Source organism: Malaya genurostris, chromosome 1 (assembly GCF_030247185.1).
Source record: "Malaya genurostris strain Urasoe2022 chromosome 1, Malgen_1.1, whole genome shotgun sequence".
Classification (NCBI taxonomy): domain Eukaryota; kingdom Metazoa; phylum Arthropoda; class Insecta; order Diptera; family Culicidae; genus Malaya; species Malaya genurostris.
In genome coordinates this window covers 100839906-100864465 of record NC_080570.1, presented here as the reverse complement: position 1 = coordinate 100864465, position 24560 = coordinate 100839906, and the positions used below count along the sequence as shown (strand labels likewise).

At 39.5% G+C, this 24560-nt stretch overlaps 1 protein-coding gene across 3 annotated transcripts in view; it reads left to right on the top strand.

Annotated features, from left to right (window-relative positions):
- LOC131425250 (uncharacterized) overlaps positions 1–18520 on the top strand; it is a 166111-nt gene extending 147591 nt beyond the window's left edge. The window contains exons 1-7 of one of the 3 annotated variants that reach the window (XM_058586985.1): positions 650–945; positions 3478–3942; positions 4034–4327; positions 9403–9531; positions 12435–14540; positions 14597–15769; positions 15889–18519. In XM_058586985.1, coding sequence (XP_058442968.1) covers positions 3553–3942; positions 4034–4327; positions 9403–9531; positions 12435–14540; positions 14597–15769; positions 15889–17628 — 5832 coding nt within the window. In that variant the 5' untranslated portion in view covers positions 650–945; positions 3478–3552 and the 3' untranslated portion in view covers positions 17629–18519. Of the gene's footprint in view, positions 1–649; positions 946–3477; positions 3943–4033; positions 4328–9402; positions 9532–12434; positions 14541–14596; positions 15770–15888 lie in introns of those variants that run through there. The other 2 variants (XM_058586984.1, XM_058586986.1) reach the window with 2 other exon arrangements.
- The last annotated feature ends 6040 nt before the right edge of the window (positions 18521–24560 follow it).

Genomic DNA, 24560 nt, shown 5'->3' with positions numbered 1-24560 from the left:
GTCGGATTTGAAAGCCTATTCCTAAAATATTCCTACCTGAAGCTATCGAAAACTTGCTTAATATGCAACGGCCAAACACATTAAGTTTTGTTAGCTGCAAAATTGAAATTCAAACAACAGTTTTCACGAGAACATAAAAGTTTTTTTCTTACTATTGCTGTCGTCTTTCATTTCGTCGCCCGCCATCGCCATCATCTTTGCTTCACGGTGGGTTCTTGTTCTTCCCAGTACTCGTGTTCTTCCTCCTCCACACACAATCTATCAGTGGACGAGGTGAGGACGATAGGCGAATCCGGGGGAAGAAGAAATCTTGAGAAAGCTGCACACCTGAGTCAACCTTTGTATCAACGCAGCAAACATATAGGGGCACACGAAACTCACCACCGTAGTAAGACTGACAGCTATCGCTGCCAAATTCACCACTCCGCTCCTTACGATACAGCAAATGGTGAACAAAACAAACTGAAGAGAAAAACGGGTTTACCTGAGCGATCGCCTGGCAGTGATCAAGTTTGTGTAACTTGCAACGCTTAGCAAAGTATGCTACTGCACTAACACGTCTACATTCTCACCTGTCTACTCTCGGCATCGCAGAGGGTTGTGTGTGGGTTGCCGAACGCAATCAAATCAGTCTTAATTTAACATTCGACCGAGTTGGACGTGATTCGCCGGAAATCCGAAGCATGTGGGCTTGCGTTCAGCGAATCAGTAGCGACCCGAAGAAAAAAAAATAATTGCATATGTGATCGTGATCGCGTGTAGCACTTGATGCTGTTTTATTTTTCCACCATGGATACATGTTGTGAATGGATCATACATTGATCTTGAGGTGTTCTTTCAAGAAGTGTAACCAATTATGATGTGAAGAAACAAGAAAATAATCTAACTTAGTCGAGGTTAACGTTCACTGAGAAAAGAAGCTATTGTTGATTATTGTGTGTGCAGGTTTGTGTCTGACACGGAATCGGCAGCAGTCAGTGGAGTGATTGGTGAAGTTGGAATAACTTTTTGGTAGCTTCTGGAGCATGGCGCAAATCAGACATCAACGATCTACTAGGATTAACGACGACAGTGCATTGAACGGGAAGAAATTATAATAGTAATAAGGAGACAGTTACGAATATTGACGTCTGTTGTATTGCGACAGTAGTATACTCATCATCAGACCGCACACTCCATATTATTACCATTATTTGGGACCTTGAGTTTCACCTGTTACAATTTTGCCAGCGGGGATTCACCTTTCCTCCATTTCTACGTTTTCTTTCGAAGCTGTGACTCGACTTCGAACAGTGTACCCTCAGTCGAGAAAAAAAAACAAGCTATCGAAATGTATCATTAAACGTCCAAAATGTGCAAAACAGGCAGCCTCGGTGGTTTTTGAGGTTCCTCGCCTATCGCACGAATATGACATGTGCAAAACTATGTGTATATTTACCATGACCGCTGCGTTGGTTGGACGGCAAGTGACACGCGTTGACAGCTGGCGGCTTTTTTTGGGACTATTTTTTCGTTTCATATCAATTTATATGCTTTCGTTGCAAATGGCTAATTGGTACACTTTTCCCCCAAAAGCGCACGTGTGTGTCGCTAATTGCATTATTAAAGTAATTACAAAATCCCGTTTATGGGTCGCTCTTCACCATTTATTGAAAATAACCCACTGTATTTCGTATTTTGGTACTGTTTGCAGAGTGCTATCAATAGTGTCGAGACAATGTTTGAATCACTTGAACTTTCATTGTACAAATAAGTGCAATTAAATTGTTGGGTAAATTAAGCAATACCGCAGATTACTTCAAATTAGGTTTTGGATCCAGACCATAACTATTCTCAACAAACAGTTAAGTTTATACTATTTCATAAATCACTTGCACACCATTCTCATAACTAAGCAGCTGTTAGTAGCTTGTTTTAGTTCCCAGAAAATGTACCACATATGGTAATGACCGCCGCGCCCAATCAGGGCACTCTCCACCTCGCATACCAATCATTTGTTTTCTTTCGGTGACCATTATTTCGCTTGTTTGTCATCGTCAGCACATTGGAGCTGTCGCCAATCATCATCATTTGTATGTAGGTATTATAAACAATAAGTGGTAACGAATCCGAGCAAAAAAGTGTTCGCATCAGCTTTGCCACTCCAATTTCGGTAACGATTGGGCAGAGCACCCTATTCAATCGAATCGGCAGTCGATTCAATCTACTTGTTATGGTTACGGTTTGATCGTGACCGGCACTTAAAATTTAAATTCCGCACTTGCCAAATGTACGACAGCATAGGTGTCTCACAGGGTGATAGCGATTTGTAGAATACCTAACAAGGTCTCATTGCTTTTGACAGCAGTTCAGAATGCAGTTCTAAATTTCTTGGGAACTCGTATAGAGGACATACAACTCATTGAAAGCATGTCCATGATTACGCAACACACGTCAGAATGCGGTTACTCAATCTGACCAAAACAACTTCTATTTTCCTTCTACGACGTGCTCAAGTTCACCCTTCAGGTGGATGGTTGAACGCATGCCATAATTAAAAATTAATCCTATTAATGTACATCACGCAATTATTCAACATCAACGAAAACATGCTTGACAACGTGGAGGCGTTGGCTTTAATTGCGCGACTGGAATCAGCTTACCGTTTTTTTTTCAATCATTCTGTCAAAGCATTGACGATTGAAAAGACACATGTTAAGGTTTCTACTCTATTGGGGATTTCATTTGTATTACTTAATCTATTTCTCATTCGAATCTAATTGCTTTTTTCCAAAAGGAGAGCCCTCATGTATTCAACCGTCGCTTACGAATGGATGTATGATTCACAGCCACCGACAAAAAAAACTGGAACCTGTCCAGTTTCCGGTTGCGAGTTTCCAGCCCACAAAAGTCCATGTCAATCGGCGTTGAATGACAATTGAAATGGTTCACTTTCTTGCTGTTTGGACGACGATGACGAAATGAGGTTATTTACATTTACTTCGGTACTTGTTGCTTATAAGCCCCCTTTCGCGAAAGTGAAACAAAAACACACCGGTCGGTAAGAAAAGTCAAACAAAACCCTGTGACCACGGCAACAAGTGACTCATCGCCTGCATTTCCGCTGAAGAAGCAAGCGGTTGACTGGTGTTGCTTTTATTTCTGCTGGGTTGTCTTCTTTTCCTTTCATATAGCTGGCTAATTCAGCGTAGCTGAACGAGAAGGATTTTTGATTTGTAAAGGTGGCAGGCAAAGAAGGAAATTCTCGACATATTTTAGCGATGACGAGTCAAACGATTTTCATGGTTCCACGGTTGTTCGTTGCGTTCATGCCAATAGGTTCTCGCTTGTAAATGAAAATAAAATGATGCGCGCGCCGTTGGCGTCCTCATGTTACCAAGGTTACCAAATAATCCAATCACTCTAGAATGCTCCCTCGCGGTATCCGTCGTATCGAATCGTCCGTAGAATATGAGTTTTAAAGCTAGTCTTTCACAGATCATAACGCTATTCAATTTTCGTCTGGTGTTGATCGGATTAACCGAAAGCTGGAAAACACAAGGCTGCATCGAGATGATCAAGTTTCGCTACAAGCGAAAAGAGACGCCTGCTGCGGCGCCTGCAGCGCCTTCGACGACTGTCGTCGCTAGCAATGCAAGCAATAGCATCGTCACCGTAGCGTCTCCGACTACTAACTGCTCGGCCCACCAGTATCTTCAACCTGCATCTAGTGCAACTTTGCCAAAAACTAGTCCTAAGAACACCATTCATAATCAAATGGTACCGCCTGTTCAGTACCATCCGTATTCTGAACTCAACAACTACAATACAAACAAACACAGCCTTTCTAGCTATTGTTTGTCGGACGACGATTCGTCGTACCATGCGATGATTAATCGAATGAAAACGGAGAGTGTTCACCAGCAGCACTATGAATATATGTCCTGCATAAATTCGGTTGTTGTAAGTTTTGGATCCACATTTATCTGACACACCGCACGATGCCCAATGCTTAAACTTTACAATTGAATTTCTTTTTTTTTTCTCCTCTTAGGAATTATTCTCCCAACTGCAAACCAGCTCGGAACCAGCCCTTTGTCCGGAACCGTTGAGACGTGCGCTGGCCAGTGGTCCTCTCGCTGGTCGCCGATTTCCACTGGGATGTCTGGGCGATGCAGCTGAATGTTTCGAACTGTTGTTACATCGTGTCCATCAGCATCTGTCTCCAGTTGATGGAGATAATTGCGATACTCCACAATGTGTCGCCCATCAGCGATTCGCCATGCGAGTTGTCGAACAAAGCGTGTGCGAATGCGGTGCCAACTCCGAGCAGCTTCCATTTACACAGGTAAGCTAATATTCCACGACCTTTTCACCTCTGAATTCTATCCCGACCAGACAAGATGCGTCATCACCATAGTATTGTATTGGTGTTCAATGTTGACCACTTTCACTGACGACGGACAAACCAGACTATCATCATCGCTAGTCGCATCCGGGACGATGAAGTGTGAAGTTTTATGACTTGTTACTGTTGATGTGCATTCAAAATCACTGGGTGTAAGTCATCATTAGTCGTCCGTCAGAGTCCGGTTTGGCGAAGTGATAAAAAAGATTCATAATAAAAATAAAAATGAGTTGTGACGAAGCCTCACCATTCGAGGATGCGCAATAAATCATAATCAGCCATCGATGCGCGCTTGAGTCGGGTATCGAGTTGAACATAAGATGGGTTTCGAAGCTCGAAGGAGCTTGGAATTTGTCCAGTTGAAAATTGAACAACTGCCGTTTTTTTGCTTATTTCAATAAACGTCAAGCCTTGACACCTTCGAACCGGATAACACTCGGGCGGTAGTCAATACATGAGATTTAACGATTATTAAACAATTATTGGTGTTTGAAGGATTATTTTTTCTCCAGATTCTATTATAATTAGTCAAAGAATGTCGAATTTAAGATTGCAATGTAATAATAGTCTTTCTGAAGTAGTATAGCCGAATCGTCAAATGTTCGAAATTACTAACTGATGATATTTAGGACAAAATTCGTAAGTTTGCAATAGGAACTCAAGCACTGCATTTGCTACACAATAAATTGATTCTTTTTCTCAATGAAAAAGTAAAATTAGGCCAGCAACATCGCCTCATTCGTCGACGAACATTCATCCAAAAGATAAGAAAAATTGCACTACTTTTTATTGCTACTCGCACCCGAAAAATAAAAATGCTTCATTTCATCAGCAAAAGCAGAAAGAGAATTCGCCGTTCCCGGTTTAAAATAATTTATTCTTAGCTGTTTGCGAACTGTTGTAGATCGAGCGGTGCTGCTGGGAATTGAAAGTAGTGGCCTTCCCATACCACTTACCACCAGCAGCCGCAACCGTAGTAGTAGGATCACTCTTGTTTTGCATTTTCTTGAAGTGAACAACTCCCGCCCGCGCGTGGAAAACAACCTGCTGTCGGGTGGCACGAAAGCGGTGGGAGTCGATAAAACAGAACTTCTACCGTTAGTTGAGTGATTTTCCCCCAAGCTTATTGTCGGCGTTTTGTTGTAGGGGATCCAAAGCCGATCAGAAAATCTTTGCCACGAAGCAGGGCCATTGTGTATCACTGGCAATCAGCACCTGTTTCGTGGTGTCTGAGATTTGCAGGTGCCACGCTTCTTTTCTTTTTTTTCCAGTCTTGTTAAAGTGGGAAATAGAGGTGGTAGAAAGATTGGTTGATTTCAAATGGAGTCATCGGGTGGAATACCTAAACGAGTCGTAGAAATTAATTAGATCAGTTTGTTTTTAGGTACGTTCGCAGTGCAGACGATAATTTTCGCTCCACTTTTCCGGTAATTGCGTTGAGGGAATTGAGTCATCTGTGAAGTTATCTATAGAGTGCCGATTCTGTAAAGCAAGTGCTGTATCATAATTTTGAATTCAACGCACAGGGTTCAATGAATGATAAATCTTCGAATGCAAAGTGGGTATGCTTGTCCATTTATCAGACAAACTTTCCCTTTGTTTCGAAAATACATTTCGCTTACGGTTCACCACCGAACGTCGTAATAATGACGGTGATATCGAACTGAGCTGAACCGGCTGCTGACTGGCTATTCCGTGTAGCGTTATTTGAAATTCAAATTAAAAAACGCCTTACCACATCGCGCATCTTCGAAACATGACACTCGGGTAAACTGGAAACAACCTACCCACAATGTAATAATTTCTCGGATTCGAATTTCTCGAGACCCCCGAATGTCGAGTTAGTTACAGCACCGTCGGGACTGGGTTGAGGAGTACAAATTCTACAAATCGATAACACACCTACTGTTCTGTTAACTCTAAAACAGGTTCTAAGAATTGAGACTTTTTCTACACTAAAGTTGACTGTCACGTTGGGTGAAATGACAATCAGCACTTTTACGAATTCGTACGTATTAAAAGCAACCTTTTCTCTTTTCATGTATGGAAAGGCTATGCAATCACTGTGAAAACCGACTTTTCAACCGAGGCCCGGAACAGCCATATACTATTTGACTCAGCTCGACGAACTGAGTAAATGTTTGTGTGTATGCGTGGGTGTACGTGTGTGTATGTGTGTATGTATGTAACAAAAATGTACTCTCACTTTTCTCAGCGACGGCTGAACCAATTGCCACAAACTTAGAGGCAAATAAAAAGTATTACATATCCATATCCTGCTAGTGAATTTGATTTGGATCCGACTTCCGGTTCCGAAGTTACATGGTGATATGTGCAAAATAATGAAAACATGTTCACTCAGTTTTCCCGAAGCTGGTTGCACCGATTTTCTCGAAACAAGTTTCAAAAGAAAAGTCTTAAAGCTTTTTAAAAATTTCTGGAATATCCAGATCCGACTCTCTGTTCCAGAACTACAGCACAATAAGTGGAAAATGTTCAATTTCATGAATATTTGTTCACAAGCAATGGCAAAAACAGGTGCAAATCCCATACTACTGATTAATAAATGCTTCTAGTTTGCAGAATTTGAAACTAAATTTGGCACTACTGATCCCTCGTTTCCTGCTCCAAAAGCACCGAAAGTGGTGAATAAAAACTCAATCAAAGAGTGGAACTCAATTCGATTTTTCAGCAATGGTTGTATTGATTTTCACAAGTTTTGATTTAAAATAAAGCTCTTACTGTCTACTGTACAAATTCATCCGGATTCGACTTCCTGTTTCGTAATCACAGAGCAATGAATGCTAAAACTTTAAAACCGTCATATAAAGTGACAATGCAAAACCGGTACCGGTCCACCGCAAACGAACGATGCGGATGGGTTGTATATGAAGAACGAAAATTTTCAAACTTCAACTGCTGAGCAGCACCTCTTACCCATGTCCGATTTAGCTCAAATTTTGCATGAGGACTTTTTTCGAGGTGTTTACACTTTTGAACGATAGCGCTTTACGAGATTAGAGGTGATCCCAAAATATTGGCACCCTTATATATACATTAGAGCTGTAAAAAACAACGTGTTCTGTCGGTTACGTGACTTATACCATTCTATCTCCGGAATCAAAAGTCACAGCCATTTGATCTTCGAACTTGAACAATGGCCAAACAATAGCTTTCAAACGGGCCTAAGCTTGTTAAAATCTGTTTGGCCATCTTCGAGAAACTTGCGCGGTAAAAATACAACGCGTTTTGTCGGTTACGTCTTATACAATCATATCTCCGGAACCAATAGTCACAGCCATTTGATCTTTAAACATGATCAATGGCCCGACAGTAGCTTTCAAACGAGCATAAGTTTGTTAAAGTCGGTTCAGCCATCTATGAGAAAATTGAGCGCGTAAAAATACAACGCGTTTTGTCGGTTACGTCACTTATATAATCATATCTCCGGAACCAAAAGTCACAGCCATTTGGTCTTTGAACTTGATCAATGGCCCGACAGTAGCTTTCAAACGAGCATAAGTTTGGTAAAATCGGTTCAGCCATCTCTGAGAAAATTGAGCGCGCAAAATATCTTTTAAAAGTGCACACACACACGCAGATATTTTCCGATCTCGTCGGACTGAGTCGAATGGTATATAAGGCTCCGTTCAAAAGTCGGGTTTTCCAGCAATTCTAATACTCTAATTCTAATAGAGAAAGGCAAAAACCTTAGCCATTTTACCGAAAGTGTGAGCGAAAGAATAATAACAATTCAATTGATTGGAGTTTATTCCAAAAAATATACATCGGAATATCATGTTTCGCGAAGTGAATGAAATTTTCTCAGCCAGTAGACGACAATGAAAACAGTAAATAATAAAACACATGCTATAATTAATAATAATTACTATGATAATAATGACAATATTAAAAATCTAATGATAGCAGCAACGCTGCGACTGCTGTATGTTAGAGACATACATAATCGTGCGCTTCTGTTACTTCTAAAAATCAAATTCATCATAATAGCATCATCTCATAAGTAGAGGTTCTATGTTATTTTGTGGATTACTTAACATTGAACCAATCAATTGTTATGAAATGAAATACAATTGCTCTAAGAAGCAATATAGCAGAAAAACCTGCTTTACTCTTCCTAGTTGTGTGATAATGCCTTTCTCACATCCTAAAACTGAAATATTTTGCCTATCAACTTACAATGCCAGCACCAAAGAAGGATTATGTGGCTAGTTCAAAGGATTTCGTTCGTTTTTACATCGTCTGGTATAGAAAAACACACTCTTTGAATTAAAATTTCTACACTTGTTCATCATGATCAGTAACCTAATAGAAGCTTTTGAACAAGCCAAAGCTTGTGGAAATCCGACCAGAATCAGTATCGAACCGACTTGAACTCCTGTGTGGTTTGTAATACCGAACATTAGTGGATTTGATTTGTGTGCCTTCTTTTAGTTTATATTGAACACAACAAAACTGCTGCCTAAATATACAAAATAATATTGATAACAAATAGCGAGTATATGATACTTGAAAGATACGTGAAATAATTTACTAATGCTTGTTTTTTACTGAATTTAAGCAAAAATGATGATTACACTTACAAATGTAAGCAGCGTCAGAATTTTGTTTACATAAATTTTACTATCAGGACTACGATTTTTTTCTTCGTTGGTCTCTGGTTGTATGACCTTAGTTAACAATAACCGTGTAGTCCTACGTTAGAAGTTTGAACAACCACATAGGACAATCTCTTGAAGTTTTTTAGAACCGCTAGGAATCACCTTTATTCGAAAATTACAGCTTTGTACAGTAGACAGTAAACATGTTCAAAATGCCTGCGTCTATTCTTACTTTATTTCAAATTGACGCACAGAATACAGAATAAAAGTACACAACACTACATTGAAAACATCGCTTAGTTTTCACATTGACTTATAATAAAGTCTCCATTTTACTATATAATTCATTGGGATTTCCACTCACAGTTTTTCATTTCATTTTATCTTTTCCAGATGGTGCACTACGTGTCGGCGTCGGCACTCAACTCTCAAAGCAGCCTGTCGGCCCAGCATCAGCAAAATATCACTTTCGGACAGTTACTGCGCAACGCTGGTAACATGGGCGACATTCGGGACTGTCCGGTAAGTTTTTACCATATTCTAAATCTTATTTGTACCCTTGAACGAGTTTATATCTATCTCTATGCTCGTAGTGAACGGCGTCAACTTTAGTTTACCTCCTACCACAATGAAAAGCCCGTTTTGCACCCCTAGTATTGAGACCCACATGTATAATTACTGGTTTCTAAGGAGTGTTTACCACTTTTTATGGGTTCCATTGGAGCAAGTGTGTTACAAAACTCCATGCTATCTAGATCAAACAACATCGAATGAGTGCTAATACATAATGCGAAAGTATTGGTGTTCGATGCCTAAACGTTTCGAACCTTCAATGCCAATCGTCGTTAAGAACGTTTAATTGTGGGTGCACATACCACACACTTCATCACAGCAGTTGTCATTGTTGCGAAGGTTTACCTCGGCTCGCGATTGGTGAGTAATGACCGTCCTCGGTCCATTATTCAATCATATCCCCAACTGTCCAAAAGGTTTCATTCGTTGCATTCAAGCAAAATCATTGCCTCTTTGATATGCCCTATTTTGTAATATTTCCCTTAAATGGCGGATGCTGACCACAACCACCAACTACCTCCACTACAGTCTGAAGCACACATATTGTCTTGTTCTTCTTATTTTGCGTTTCTGCATGCGCTGTTTAGGCACAGACTAACAGACATGACAGCATGAGTAAATTCTTATAAAAATAATTTTTCGTGATGCACTAGTTCCACCTATATTGTACTGCGCGAACTATTTACTATCGGTACACCCCTTGTGTTACGTAAAAGTTTTTTTACTAGTTGGTTTCCCCTCGTTTGTCAGCACCGATCAGCTGCTTGCAGGGATGCCTGATTTCATCAAAATTTTTGAAAATGAATCGTCACAATAAATTATTGGATTACGTTGATAATATATTTAACTTTTTCGCGATGTTGGAAGGTAACCATTTATTTGACTCAACGTTGTTCATCTAGACTATTTTTTATTGTGTTGGTAGTTTTCACCCGAAATTAAGTGGCGGCAGACCAGAAGCAAGTGAATATGTATTAAATCTGTATCCTGCATGAAATTCGCATGGACGTATACAAATCAATACATTACAGGTAATTCTGCATGAATGGCAACTCTGTTGGTAAATGAAAAAAATAAACACAGTCTAGATGACAGACAGGATGTTTTTGATAGGTTAACGTGGCGCCATCATGACACATGTGAGTACTGTCCCAAATAAAGGAATATTCGAAATGACCGTTAAAATGATTGAAGAATCTAATTTGAGTGTCCTGTCTGTTAGTCTGTGGTTTAGGTTTCCATCGTTTCCGTCGCCATGCGGAGAAAAGGCTGGCCTACTGTCCGTTTGCCATGTTTCAGTTGACGGTCAAAGCGATAATTGCGAATATATGGTCACACCACGATCTGAAACGAACCACGACGAAGCTGTACGCCATTGTGGTTCAGCTACTGTGCAGCAGCCTGCACAAAGATCGTCGAATTCCATTATAGTGACCATGGCACGCGGATTTACAACAGCAACAAAAAAAAAGAAAAAAACTCCTGATGGGCAAGGCGCGGGTATAGGTGCGGGTCAATTAAGACAAATGATTGTAGTATTTTTCCGTTTCTTATTCGCTCTTTCACTGTTTTGCATAAAGTGGCGTTTTGTTTAGCTTGAAAGGAAATTCGTCCGAGATTGGGATATTGTGGACGGTGATGTATTGTTTTATTAGTGTTTCGTAGATGTCATTGGTATTGTATTTCTCCTGCGAAAGAAAGTTCGGTCATCACAACCAAAACCACTTCAAATTATTTTTCAGTACTAGATGGAGAACTTTTATAAAATACAATATTGCATCTTAGTTTGGTTGATCATAATGAGTTGATCATAATCATTTCACGAGTTAGTACCGATGTATTAAGACTGAGTATCTCGGACTTCAATTCATGGAAAAACCTAAAATAATACGTGACTTAAAGTTTTATGATTCACTTGGATCGTGGTGTACGTTCACTTAATCTGTTCAACTACCAGAAATATGCGCGATGGTGGCAAGCAACCGACGAGGCATACGAAATTCATAGTAGATTGTGCCCAAAACAAATTGCTCACGGTATAGATGCAAACATAAAATCGTGTATTCCCTCACGGTAACTTTGATAGTTTGAATATGCACACGGCTTTGTGGTCGTTACTTTTGAAAGTATTGTCGAGCGACAGTCAAGTTCATAGCGAAACCTGAAACAAACCATGTGACTGTTGTCCACGACGAAAGGGTTGTACTCAATATGTTGCAGTCGGATGTCACTGTAAGCAGTTATTAAGTGTTTTGGTGCAGCGATTTCCTTTCAAATTAGTTTGAAAAGGCAAAAATATAACTGTTTTGTTGAGCAATTAAAACAGAACTTGATTCATTTTTATCTCCAGAAAAAGTTGTTAAGGGGTTGTCACTTGCACATGTTCATCTAGGTGCAGCAAGATCTAAGCTAATGGAAGTATAACAAAAACTGGTTTCCTTTTTACTCGCAACAGCCATGAATGAAACAAGTTTCATCCACTTTCCTGCATACACTCAACTCCAGTTAAGTTGACCGATACCGAGCAAAACCGGGCAAATCGATTTTGTTAAAAATAATTTACTAACCCAACTCCGCTGCTACAGCGCACCGGTTGTACAATCAATTCTAATATGTGGGTGTGGTGAGTCTGACATTTTTTATGGTCCAACTGCGTGCACGTCATTATTCTTTGTTTGGCACTACCTCGTATACCACAGTGCTTCGATGAATACTTGAATCGTTACTGCTTGTATCCTATATTGAAACTAACGACTGGAATCAACTTTCAGTTACGCGCGTTTTAATATTTATGCATCTGAAAGAACTGGCAGCTTTAATTTCTAATACGTGTGCATTTTTCTCCCTAACAGAACGCTTGTGGTGCAAAAATTGGCATTCGCCGTGCATTACTCAATCGGCCCGATGTAGTCTCAATCGGTGTGGTCTGGGATTCGGAACGGCCAGCTGCTGATCAAGTCTACTCGGTTTTAAAAGCAGTCGGAACGTCGCTACGGTTATGCGATGTTTTTCATCAAGTCAGCGATCAGCGATGGGCTCAAACCGTAAGCCATGAGCTGGTTGGCGTTGTGTCCTACTACGGTAAACACTACACCACCTTTTTCTTCCACACCAAACTTCGTGTTTGGGTCTATTTCGATGATGCAAACGTCAAAGAGGTCGGCCCCAGCTGGGAAGGTGTAGTGGACAAGTGCTCCAGAGGTCGCTATCAACCGCTACTGCTTTTGTATGCGCTTCCACAGCCGCAACCACAGCCACAGCAAATCGTAACTCAGGAGTTGGCTGCTATGCAACAAGCTCAACACCGCCGCGCTGTTACTCCAAGCCCGGAAAAGGCACCAATTGGATCGCAAACCCGTAGGGCTATAACGCCAACGCCAAACCGAGCAGTGTCTGTTTGTGACTATCAGAATCTAAGTGTCATCCAAAGCAAAATCTTTCCGAATGAGGAAAAGGAAAATTACATTAGTCGCAAAGCGGTTCAGAACGTTCTGCAAGCTCAACAATATCAGAATCTCTCCGTGATCCAGGATAAAATTTTCCAGCAGCAGCAGCAACAGGACGCGGACAAAGACCAAGTTGGTTACATTTCGAAAAATGCTTTGAATGCTCAACTGCGCAAGCAACCCATGAACCTTCACCGGACTCTTAGTGCCGAATCCGGTCAGGTTTCTCCTCCATCATCTTCCACGTCTTCGCCAGATGGTCTCTCAATTCCAGACCATCTGAACCAACCTCGCCGAAGGGATTCCGGAAATTGGAGTGGAGACCGAAACTCTGCTTCTTCATCGTCATCCACCACGCTAGACAATCCCTATCTATATTTGGTCGGTAAACGGAACGGTAGCGTCCCAGCTAGTCCAACACGACAAGGTCAGCTTTATGATGCCGGCTACGATTCGTATTCACTTTCTTCGACAGATTCTTTTCCACCGAAACATGCGGCCAATGGCAATAATATGCATTTGGCCAAGATTCCTGAATCGGTAGTTCTAAGTGGCGACTGTGAAAAACTTTGCATGGAAGCAGACCAGTTACTGGAAAAATCACGCATTCTAGAGGAGTCACATGATCTGGAAACCGCATTGGTATTGTGCAATGCTGCTGCCAGTAAGGCACGTGCCGCGATGGATGCACCCTATAGCAATCCCCACACGATGACCTTTGCCCGAATGAAACACAATACCTGCGTAATGCGAGCGCGATCTCTCCATCGACGAATTCTTATTGAAAAAGGTGGAGAAATCATCAAAGAACAACACCAGCAACAGCAACAATTAGCGTATAATTTGGCCGGAATCAGTGCCGGTGGGATCGCACATCGAAGACAGAATAGCAAGGAAAAGCTACTCAGTAATAGTCGACAAAGCAGCAAAGAAATGCTACACGAAGGGAGTGGATCAGTTGCTTCTCGTAATTCACCATCCAAAAGCATTGAGATATATGCCACACTTCCGAAAAAGAAGGTTACGCTTAAGTTAGTGGAAGCGGAAAACATCGAGGAAGTTATTACGGGAACAGTTGATGTCAAACCGGAGAGGGAAAGCCGTTCTTTGTTCGGCAGGAGTAAAGATTCGAAAGAGAAACGTAGTCGCAGTGAAGACAGGAATAAAATAAATCGAGACTTTCAACTAGCCGACCCAGCATTGGTCAACGCGAAAGATACTCTCAAGAAACACAAGGAAGAGAAGGAGTCTGATAAAAAAGAAAAGGATTCTAAGGGAGGAAAGAAACAGCACAAAATTCGTCGGAAATTGCTTATGGGTGGTCTAATCCGCCGAAAAAATCGCTCAATGCCAGATCTCACCGAAGGCGCAGGAGCAGCCGCCGATGAACAGCCCAATTCGGCAACGATAGTCAAGCAGATGGTATCAATCGATGACAGTACAGTTGGCCTGAATTTGGCTAAAGACGCAGTGAATAGTGGTTACCTCTCCGAGGGACACTTTGATTTTCATGTAAGTACGATGGTATTGAGTTATACCGACCGTGTCTAATATGGTTGATTTTACAGGTCTCCAACACCAATCCGAATCTGGAACGCAGTAAACTTATGCGTAAAAGTTTTCACGGCAGCGGCAAAACTCTATCAGTCCCTAAAGTGCCACCTCCTCCACCAGTCCGAATAGGATCATCCTTGACGGGACCACAACAACAGCAAATGCCCACTCAGCAGCAACCGCAGCAAATGCTACAAGTACAAAAACTTCCACTGAATGGAACCAATCTTCGACACCTGGAATTCCAGGAGAGTCGTCCTCCAACATCTCCATTGGAGCCCTACCATCGAGCTAATTTATCTAACCTGTCCACGATGAGCTCGAACACCAGCATGAGCGAGGACTCGTGTCAAACCATTATCACCACTTGTGCCGTGGTTCATCAGGAACAGTCTCCCTTGAAACCTCAAGATCAACATCTCAACTCATCATCAGCTTCAGTCGATGAAGTTGACTCGATTGTCAAGTATAATAATAGCAGCAGTAACAGTAACTCTTCCCACGAAAAGGGCCCTGTTGGATCAACTGGAAGTATGGAACTACCACCATATCCAAGTCCTCCATCAACCACGTGCCATTCGCGTCAAGCAAGCGAAGATTTTCCGCCTCCTCCACCCGCAATAGATTTTGAACCACTTAACGAACAGCTAAGTGAAATACAAAGTCTCCAACAGCATCAACAACAGGGGAAAATTAATCAATCTATGTACCACCAGCCATCAATTCAAAACACCACTAGCATTTTGGCACAACTGCAAGCCAAACAACAGCAGCTTCTAATGATGAATAAACTGCGAGAACAGCAGCAACACAATAACAACAACAACAATAATAACACTAACAACAACAGTAGCAGTAATATTAGCAACAACAACAATCCAATCAGCGCTAGCGAGATCTTGAATGAAACAACTCGTTCGGAGATTTGGCTGAAAGAGCTACAAGCAAAACAAGTGGCACTTAAACAACAGCAACATCAGCAGAATCAAAATCCTCCCATACACCAACAGCAGATAACGACGTCTGGTAATGATCAGAGAAGTGTGCGCGATCTTGCGTCTCGTTTCGAACAGATTAAACTAACTGGCCCGTCCCAACAAACGCCACAATCACAACAGCAAAATCAGACTCTCTCAACAATTAGGCCATATCCTAGTCAGGAGCTGCTAAATGGAACGGCGAAACAGGTAAGGGACTACTAGAGGGATAATTTAAATTTTTTTCTTTTAAATTAAAAAAACTTAATTTAACTTGTAGCAATATACATGTCAATCTAATCTGTTATTTTTTTCTTTTTAAATTGCAGCAGCCATCTGTATTACCACAACAACCACTGACGAATGTCCGAACCGGTATGAGTGGACTCCTGACGGATCAGAAGCCAAAACCTCAGGTCACAGCTGTTCCTCAGTCGACCGATGATGCCGGTGTCGACGAGGTGGATTGTGCAATCGCATATAAAATGCTGTCGAAACCTCGATACGATATTGCTCAAGCACAAATTCAAGAGGAAATTCGAGAAGTCGAAATGCTGAACCAAGTAGTTCAACAGACGTTGAATAATGCTGGTAATGTGACTGCCACAGCAGTTCCTATCACGGCGGCTGGTGCTAAGCGAACCAAGAAAAAGAGCGTCAGCTTTTGCGATCAAGTCATCCTTGTTGCTACGGCCGATCAGGATGAGGATGAAGAATTTATTCCGAATCCCATATTGGAACGAGTACTACGAACTGCTGGTGGCAGTGCTAGCGAAAACGACGATCCTCCAAGACAGAGTCAAAACTCTCCTCAGCCGACATTATCGACCAGCATTACATATCATCCCATTAAGACCCAATCAAATTCGCAGTATTCCCTGGCTGCGGATATGCATAAACAAAATATGGAAATCCAGCGACAGTTACAGCAACAATACTACCCGACGCAACCGCAATCACAACCGAGCAACGAAAGTTATCAGCAGTATTCAACTATTCCAAGTAACGCGGCCATTTTCAAAAATCAACAGTTCCATCAACAACAAACACAGCCTGCTGCTTCCATGTACAGTGACGCACCGATTCAGAAATCGATGATCTATCAACCTCCTCCGGTTTTGCAACATCAGTATCTTCAACAAAAACAACGACTATATGAAGATTCTGGCAGTGAGCATAGCTACGACATGAGAATGAGTGCCCCTACAGCGGCTTCATCTGTTTCCACTGGATATGTCCAATCACCTTACATGTCCGTTCCATGTCCGATTGATCAAGTTTTTCAAACGGTGTCAGCTTCGCCAACAACAACTATTAACACAACAGCTATCAATGGTGTACCAAGCCCTGCGCTTCCTTTGGGTATCCGACAGAACATCACTTCGCTGATGCATCAACAAAACGCAGCCGGTCTCAGACAACAGCAACAATCTCCACTGGTGATGTCTCAACAGGCGCCTCCAGGTTCAAGTGTTTATCAGAAACCTCCACTGCCCATGGGATCCTACACGCAACAACCATCGCAACAGCAAACTCTCACTCAGTATAGCACTAATCCTAACCCATACAATTCTTACAGTTCTCAACAGCAGCTCCATCAGCAACAGCAATCACCTTACCAAAGGGTTCCCTTACTGCACTATCCAGATTCTTCCTATCATGATCCTTCGTTGACTCAACAGCAATTACCTTCCCCACAACAACAGCTATATCTGCAACCTTCGCAAACCCTTCAGCAACAATCGCAGTCTAAACCCTCTCAGAAAAAAGTGAGCTTCGAACCTGGCACCAAAGGTGGCTCAGATTGTCCTCCGTCCCCTCAACCACAAAACCAACAACAACAACAACAATCTACTGAACCCTTACCGCCACAACCACAACCACAACAGGTCGGCCTTCCCGTCACACGGGTAGCTATCGCAACCTACAACAGCAACGCAATCGTCAAATCTTCGGCTAAAGCGGTTCAATGTAATCTCTGTCGGAAGAAGCACTGCATTTTACCGGCTATGTATTGTTCCGATTGCGAATTCTATATGAGCCGTTTTCAGGTTCCGATGAGAAGGTGATCGACTTAATAGTTCAAGTATCATGAAAGTGCAAATTAGTTTGTTACGTCCGATCAAAGTAAAAAAGTGCCTTCGGACGGGCATTGGCGGACGGACTAATCCGTCCGCTATTGCCCGCTGTTTCCCTTTTGCTGTGAATTTGCCTTAGGAGTTATACCGTTAGAGTTGTTGGTTTAATATATTATTACTTTCCCGCGTTCAGTTTGAAACTGGATCGTCCGCGGTGTTACAAATCATTCTGCTGAGCAGAGCCCTTTTGAAAAGAAATGCTTCGCAGACGAAAAGTATGCTGAGGTTGCTGCTTCCGGGGAGGCCCACTCCTGTTGATTGTGATATTTTTTCCTCAAACCTATTTAAATATTTTATCTATTTGTCTGTCGTGAATATTGTAAATAGTACGGAAGGCATCATGAATACGTCCAATAGTTAAGTAAATTGACTGTAAGTTTTTAGTGTAAGATCAAAAACCTCTATTCCTGTCGGATTTATGTTTTCTTAAGATGGATCCCATCAATGCATTTTAATGTTTTGAAGGAAATAACTAGACTTAAAAAAATCAAGAGACCAAGCTCCAACTTCGTCGACATTCCATTTATAATATGCTCTGAACGCAATTGAACATACTTAAATATTCTAATTAAACTATAGTAAGGAACTTCCTGGAAGGGAAAAGTATCAAATGAACACGTAAGTATTATTAACATGCATCGAAACAGGTGAGATTTGTTTTCTAATCTGCTCATTCTATTCCCTGATTCATACTTAAGTTTTAGTTAAGTTATTCCTGCCTACTGTATGCATTTTCTGATACTTTTATTGTGCTTTCTTATTAAGTTTTATTTTCATATTTTTACATGATTTATAACGTAATTTAAAAAAAGAACTATGATGAAATAAAAGTTTTCTTTATTTTTCAGAATAACAAAAATCGTTGTTTTATTTGCTTTTTTGTGAAACCCTTCATGTTGTTGTATGTTGCTTAGGTGATTATTTGGTTATATTTTCTTGTTATCAAAACATCGAAAGATCTCTTGTTGGAAAATTAACAGGATTTGAGGTTGTTGAAACACGTTGACCATACCATATCAATAATTAAAAATCTAATCAGCGTTTCTCAGAAGAAAGTACGGACATGTACATAACTATATTGGTGTATTTCGTTTTCCGAAGGTTCGAAGTGTATCGCATTGGAACAAAATTTAAGTGATCGTTTTGTGTGTCTGAACTTCGCTCAATTACTATATCTATATTTACCCCAATGGTGCAGATTCTGTCACGGGAACACGACCGAACCATCTTTATTTTTAACCATCACTCTCCAGTTGATTGCACCTAATCTTGTATTGTACCTCATCCATTACCAACTCGGATCCAACAATGTTTGGTAAACCTCGTTTTCCAAAGGTCTTCTCGTAATATCCTTGCTAGAATTTATGGTTACCACTTTAGTCAACGACCAAAATATTAATACTGTCCGTAACGCCAAGAAGCATGTCAGTCTTGCAGGGTTGTTAAGATGTTGTATACAAAGTTGAGAGAAAACTATGAGTCAAGGGTTTTACGTAAATTTGAATTGGTAGAATTATATAATTAAATATTGTCTGAGTTGCTATTTTCGGCAGACGTTTGAGGTGAACACTCTCACAAAATCTGTTTCAATTTATGAGTCTTGTTAGGATATGACCACACGAGCCGACTTTGGATCTACTGGTCCCCAGTCTCACGTTTCTGAAGTACTGGAGATAACATACACTGAGCTAAATTTTCTTTTTCACATTATATGATATTCTAATGATTTTGCACTATTAGCATTTCCAATAATAGTTACAAGATGTGTTCAACATCATGTCTAATATATGAGATAATCTTATAAAACATAAAACTCTTCTTAACGTTATTTTCACAAGATTTCCATATAACGAATGAAATTTCCAGTCTGAGTCAAATTTATTGGCGCGTCTTATAACCATTACTAGATATCCGCACAACATACATTGGAACAATCTATGAAGCGCATATTATATTCACTTCGAATTTATTTATATAGGTTCATATATCCCATATGACTAGTTTTATAAAATTTATTTATATATATATATATATATTTATATATATATATATATATATATATATATATATATATATATATATATATATATATATATATATATATATATATATATATATATATATATATATATATATATATATATATAACTTTCAATGGAGGTCATGCGAATAGCAGATAATTGCCAACTACTACTTTTCTTTGAGGATTCAAGCTGTACTAGTATTCCATTCGGTAAGGGAGCACCTCATGATATTTGCGAAAGAGAAGTGAGATCCCGAGACTGAAAATAAAAAAATGAATCTTACTAAACAGATAGAGTAATGAAATGTACCGGATATATATTTCATGGTTCGTTAACGCTTATCCTTGAACGAAGTTGTATGAGCTGTCTTGTCAGCGATTTAAAATTACATTGAGATGCGAAACTTCCTGAAAAAATTGGTCTGGAGCAGTTGATGAATATCGAGGACACAACTATTCACGACTTTCATCGGATTTCCATATAAATTATATGGGATATTTTTATAACTATGATAACGTCCATTTAGATTTGACGTACACATTAAATAAAGATTATAAGTTTCCATATAATTTCTATGAATTATATTCTGCGTATGATTCATATGACAAATCTAATGAATATAAATAAGATTTTCATTTCAGTGTAGTAGTCGAAAACATCAAAATGGAATTCACATCGTTTTCTTAGAGATGGTTGTACTAATTCAAATAATGGTATCCTTTCGTAACGAGTAACAAGTGTTTAAAATTCCAAACCTTCATTTCAAGTGTCGATACGTTATCTTTTTCATACAGAAAGGCTATGCGATCACTGCGGAAATCAACTTCCGAATCAGTTAGTCGTGGTTGTTAAATGACAGTGTGTATGATAAATCGATCATCAACCACGACTAAAGAGCTGTTATAGATTTTTTTTCAAAGTTTTCAATATTAATCGAAAGCTTGTGGATGTGTCTTGAAAGTTATGCGAAGAGTTAAGGTTGACCCCCATTAGGTCGACTAGACCTTACCCCAACTTCGACTTTTTCTCTGCTTTGGCTATGCAGGAGCTCACAGGAAATTTTCGAATTCTTAGACCTTAGGACCTCATGGAACTACCATTGCCTTTAATTGATTTTTGCTTTCTCATATAGAAAGGTTAGGCAATCACTGTGAAAACCGACTTATTAACCGAGGCCCGGATGGCCGAATGTCATATACCTTTTGACTCAGCTCGACGAACTGAGCAAATGTTGGAGTGTGTCTGTATGTGTGCGTGTATGGGTGTGTGTATGTATGTGTGTATGTAACAAAAATATGCACTCGATTTTCTCGGAGATGGCTAGACCGATTTTCACAAACTTAGATTCAAATGAAAAGTCTCTTGGTTCCATAAGTTGTTATTGAATTTTACCCGGATCGGATACGGCTCAGGAGTAATCGGGTAAAATGTGAACAAAAAATTATAAAAACGTGCTTAATCCACCTAGCAGTGAGATGATATCTTTTTTTATCAAACCGCATGTGTTTCTGCGTGAATATTCTTCGATGTTTTAGTTCTCATTTCATTATTTTAATGACCGTCGTTCTAATCGGCAATTTGAGATTTTAATGACTCATTGCTCTGTAATGGCGAAACTACAAATCGGATCGAATTTGAATCTAAAAGTGTGACACTTCCAGAGCCGGTATTCAGGGACCAGTATAACATAAACCGATTCGTATATCCATATGACGAATAAATTGCAATAGTTTTGAGTCCAACTTTAAAGCTTTTCGGGATTGTCATCTTCTATATCCGTTTGAATTTTAAAAATTAATCATTCTGTAATTGTGGAGCAGGGAAAAGCCCAGTGGAGCTAGTTTAGTTAAAACTTTCTCTCCAACAGGCATAAAACCTCCTCATCTTTTGCATCAACAGATTAGAATGATCCAAATAATACATAATAAATAATAACTTAAAACTAAAACTTAGAAATTATATAATGATGAGAGAAAACTAATACTAAATATAGTATTCTAGTTACTAGAACCTATCGAGACAGATAACTGAGAAACAGCTTTTTTAGAGCATTGTGAGAATGATGAAGGTCAAATACATTGGAGCAATTATTAAAGGTTCGTAATAACCGTAGTTAGTTCTAGATGAGAGTATTTTAAGAAATAATTGGAAACGAAGAGTACGGCGATGACTATTTAAGTGTAACAATTGTAGAAGATCTGAACAGTCTATACGAAATCAGTGACAAAAATGACCTTACAGACGTCACGTCGAACAGAGAGCAAATCTAGGTTAATCAGCTTGCAACGATCTTCGTAGCTCGGAAGGTCCACGAAAGACGACAAAGTTCGAAACGGACGTATTTGCGTTGGATTGATTCAAGACGTTGAATGTCTCGTATGTAAAAATGATGCATACTCTAGAGTCGAGCGTATCAAGCTACAGTTAATAATTTTGTCTTTGTCGATTTGGCTTTTTTGAGAAAACGATTGAGCTTTGAGAAACGATTCGAATTCGAAAATCGGTGTAGTCGAAGTCAGATAAATTCACCTGAGGAGCTGTATAGTATACATTTGTATCAAAATGTTTGAAAACCGCTTAAACTGAGATAAGTTTATTTGGTTATCGACTATCCAAATCTGCGAACCCGATAAACCTGATTAATTTATGTGAAAAATCATTTTTATATTAATCACCTCGAGTACCCTAAACCGGAAAATCTGACTGGAAAGCAAAATGTGTGATAGGATCATAAAACTTTTCCTTTGAATCTTAGATGATTCTTAGATTTCCATATCATCCTGTAGCTCCGGAACCAGAAGTCGGATCCAAACATAATTCAGGAACCCTGTTTGGAAGCATACGACTTTTCATGTGAATCTGAGTTTGTAGAAAACAGTTGAGTCATCTCCGACAAAATTGAGTGAAATTATTTGGGCACACGCATTTGCTGGTCTCGACGAACTGATTCGAATGGTATATGGATGTTATGTTCTTCCAGCATTTATTGCTGTAAGTAGTTTAAATCAATATAATTATGGAATTGCTTTCAACTCAAAAATGCTGATTTACATATGGCATATTCGAACGATTATGTTGCCAAAAACGAACCGCGCTAAAATCGATCCAAGGCAAAATGTCATGAAAAAGGATGCTAAACACAGTCTTTTTGGTACTTAGAAACAATTGGATGTAACAGTATAAAAAATCATGTTTCACGTAGCTCCCAAGCATTGCTTGTCATACAGCGCTCAAAACTCCTACTGCTGGAATAGGGGGAAAAGTCGCTTACACAAAAATGTCGATATCTCCGTTAAAACTGGACCGATTTTAACAATCTATGGCTTGTTGGATAGCTATTTTCGAGCGAATTTAAATCTAAAAACATATCCTGTTCTCAAAGTCAATTGTTACAGTAATTGTCAAAAAACTGAAAATTTTAACATCAAACTTCGTATAACTCAAAAGGTAAGAATCCGATCTCAAAATCATTCAATAGCGTTTTGGCTGACGGGGAGACCTTTCATTTGCCACTAGTTTGATCAAAATCGGATCAGCCATCTTTGTTGACAACACACATACAGACACACACACACATACACACACACACACGGACATTTGCTCAGTTCGTCGAGCTGAATCGATTGATATATGACATTCGGCCCTCCGGGCTTCGGAAAATTTTTCTAAAGTTTGAGCGAATTCAATACCTATTTTTTATATATATAAAAAAGGTAAAAGTGCATTTGATTTTCTCTTGACTGCTCAACTGATTTTATTCAACAAAGATTCAAATTAATAGACGTATGGTCCCATAAGTTACTATTGAATTTCATCTTGATTCGACTTTCGGTTCGGGAGTTACGGGAAAAATGTGCAAAATGAACTAGAACGTTTCATCAATTTTTTATAGATATCTCATTCAATTTTCACAAGCGTAGGTTCGAATGAAAGGTCTTACAGCCTCATATAATCCTACCAAATTTCATTCGGATTAGACTTCCGGTTCCGGAATTACAAACTGATAGGTATAAAAATTTCATTTTCAGGGACGTGTTTTTATACATGACACGGGAAAATTCCATCAAATACATTCAAATAACCGTATAATTCTTGAATTGGATAAATTTTGTTAGTTGATACATAGATTTTGGGTATATCGGATCTTCGTTTCATATTCCGGAAATCACTCTAATTTCTTAGAAGTGGATGAACCGATTTTACTAAGATCAGATTCAAATGAATGGTCCTTTTGTTCCATATTAAAGTCCTGAAAATAATTTGGATTTGACATCCGGTTCCGGAAATATGGGGTGAAATGTGCAAAAAATCGTTAAAATAAGTGCACCAACTTTTCTCAGAGATTGCTGAACTGTTTTTCACAAGCTTAGATTCAAATGAAAGGTCTTGTTATCCCATACAAAATTCCTGAATTTTTTTGAACAGGACTTCCGGTTCCGGAGTTATGGGGTAAAATGTGAAAAAATGGAAATAAGCGTACTGAATTTTCTAAAAAACAAACTAAAATTCATTATTAATGATTCTATACAAAACTTCTGAATTTCATCTGGATCCGACTTCCTGTATCGGAATTATAGGGTAAAGTGTGTTAAAAATTGTATACCATCACTTAAAGGGATGAATCAAATTATTTAAAAATAAAGTAGTCCTTATCAGTAGACGGCCAAACAAAGCGATTCTGGTTGTTCCTTCAAGAATCGAAGAACATTATTTTGAAGAATACCACAGTATTATATTTGATAGAATGATTGCTATGAGAAAGGCATCATTACACCACTAGGTGGATTAAAACTAGTTTTTTTTTATATCTGGATCCAACTTCCGGACTCGAAATTACAG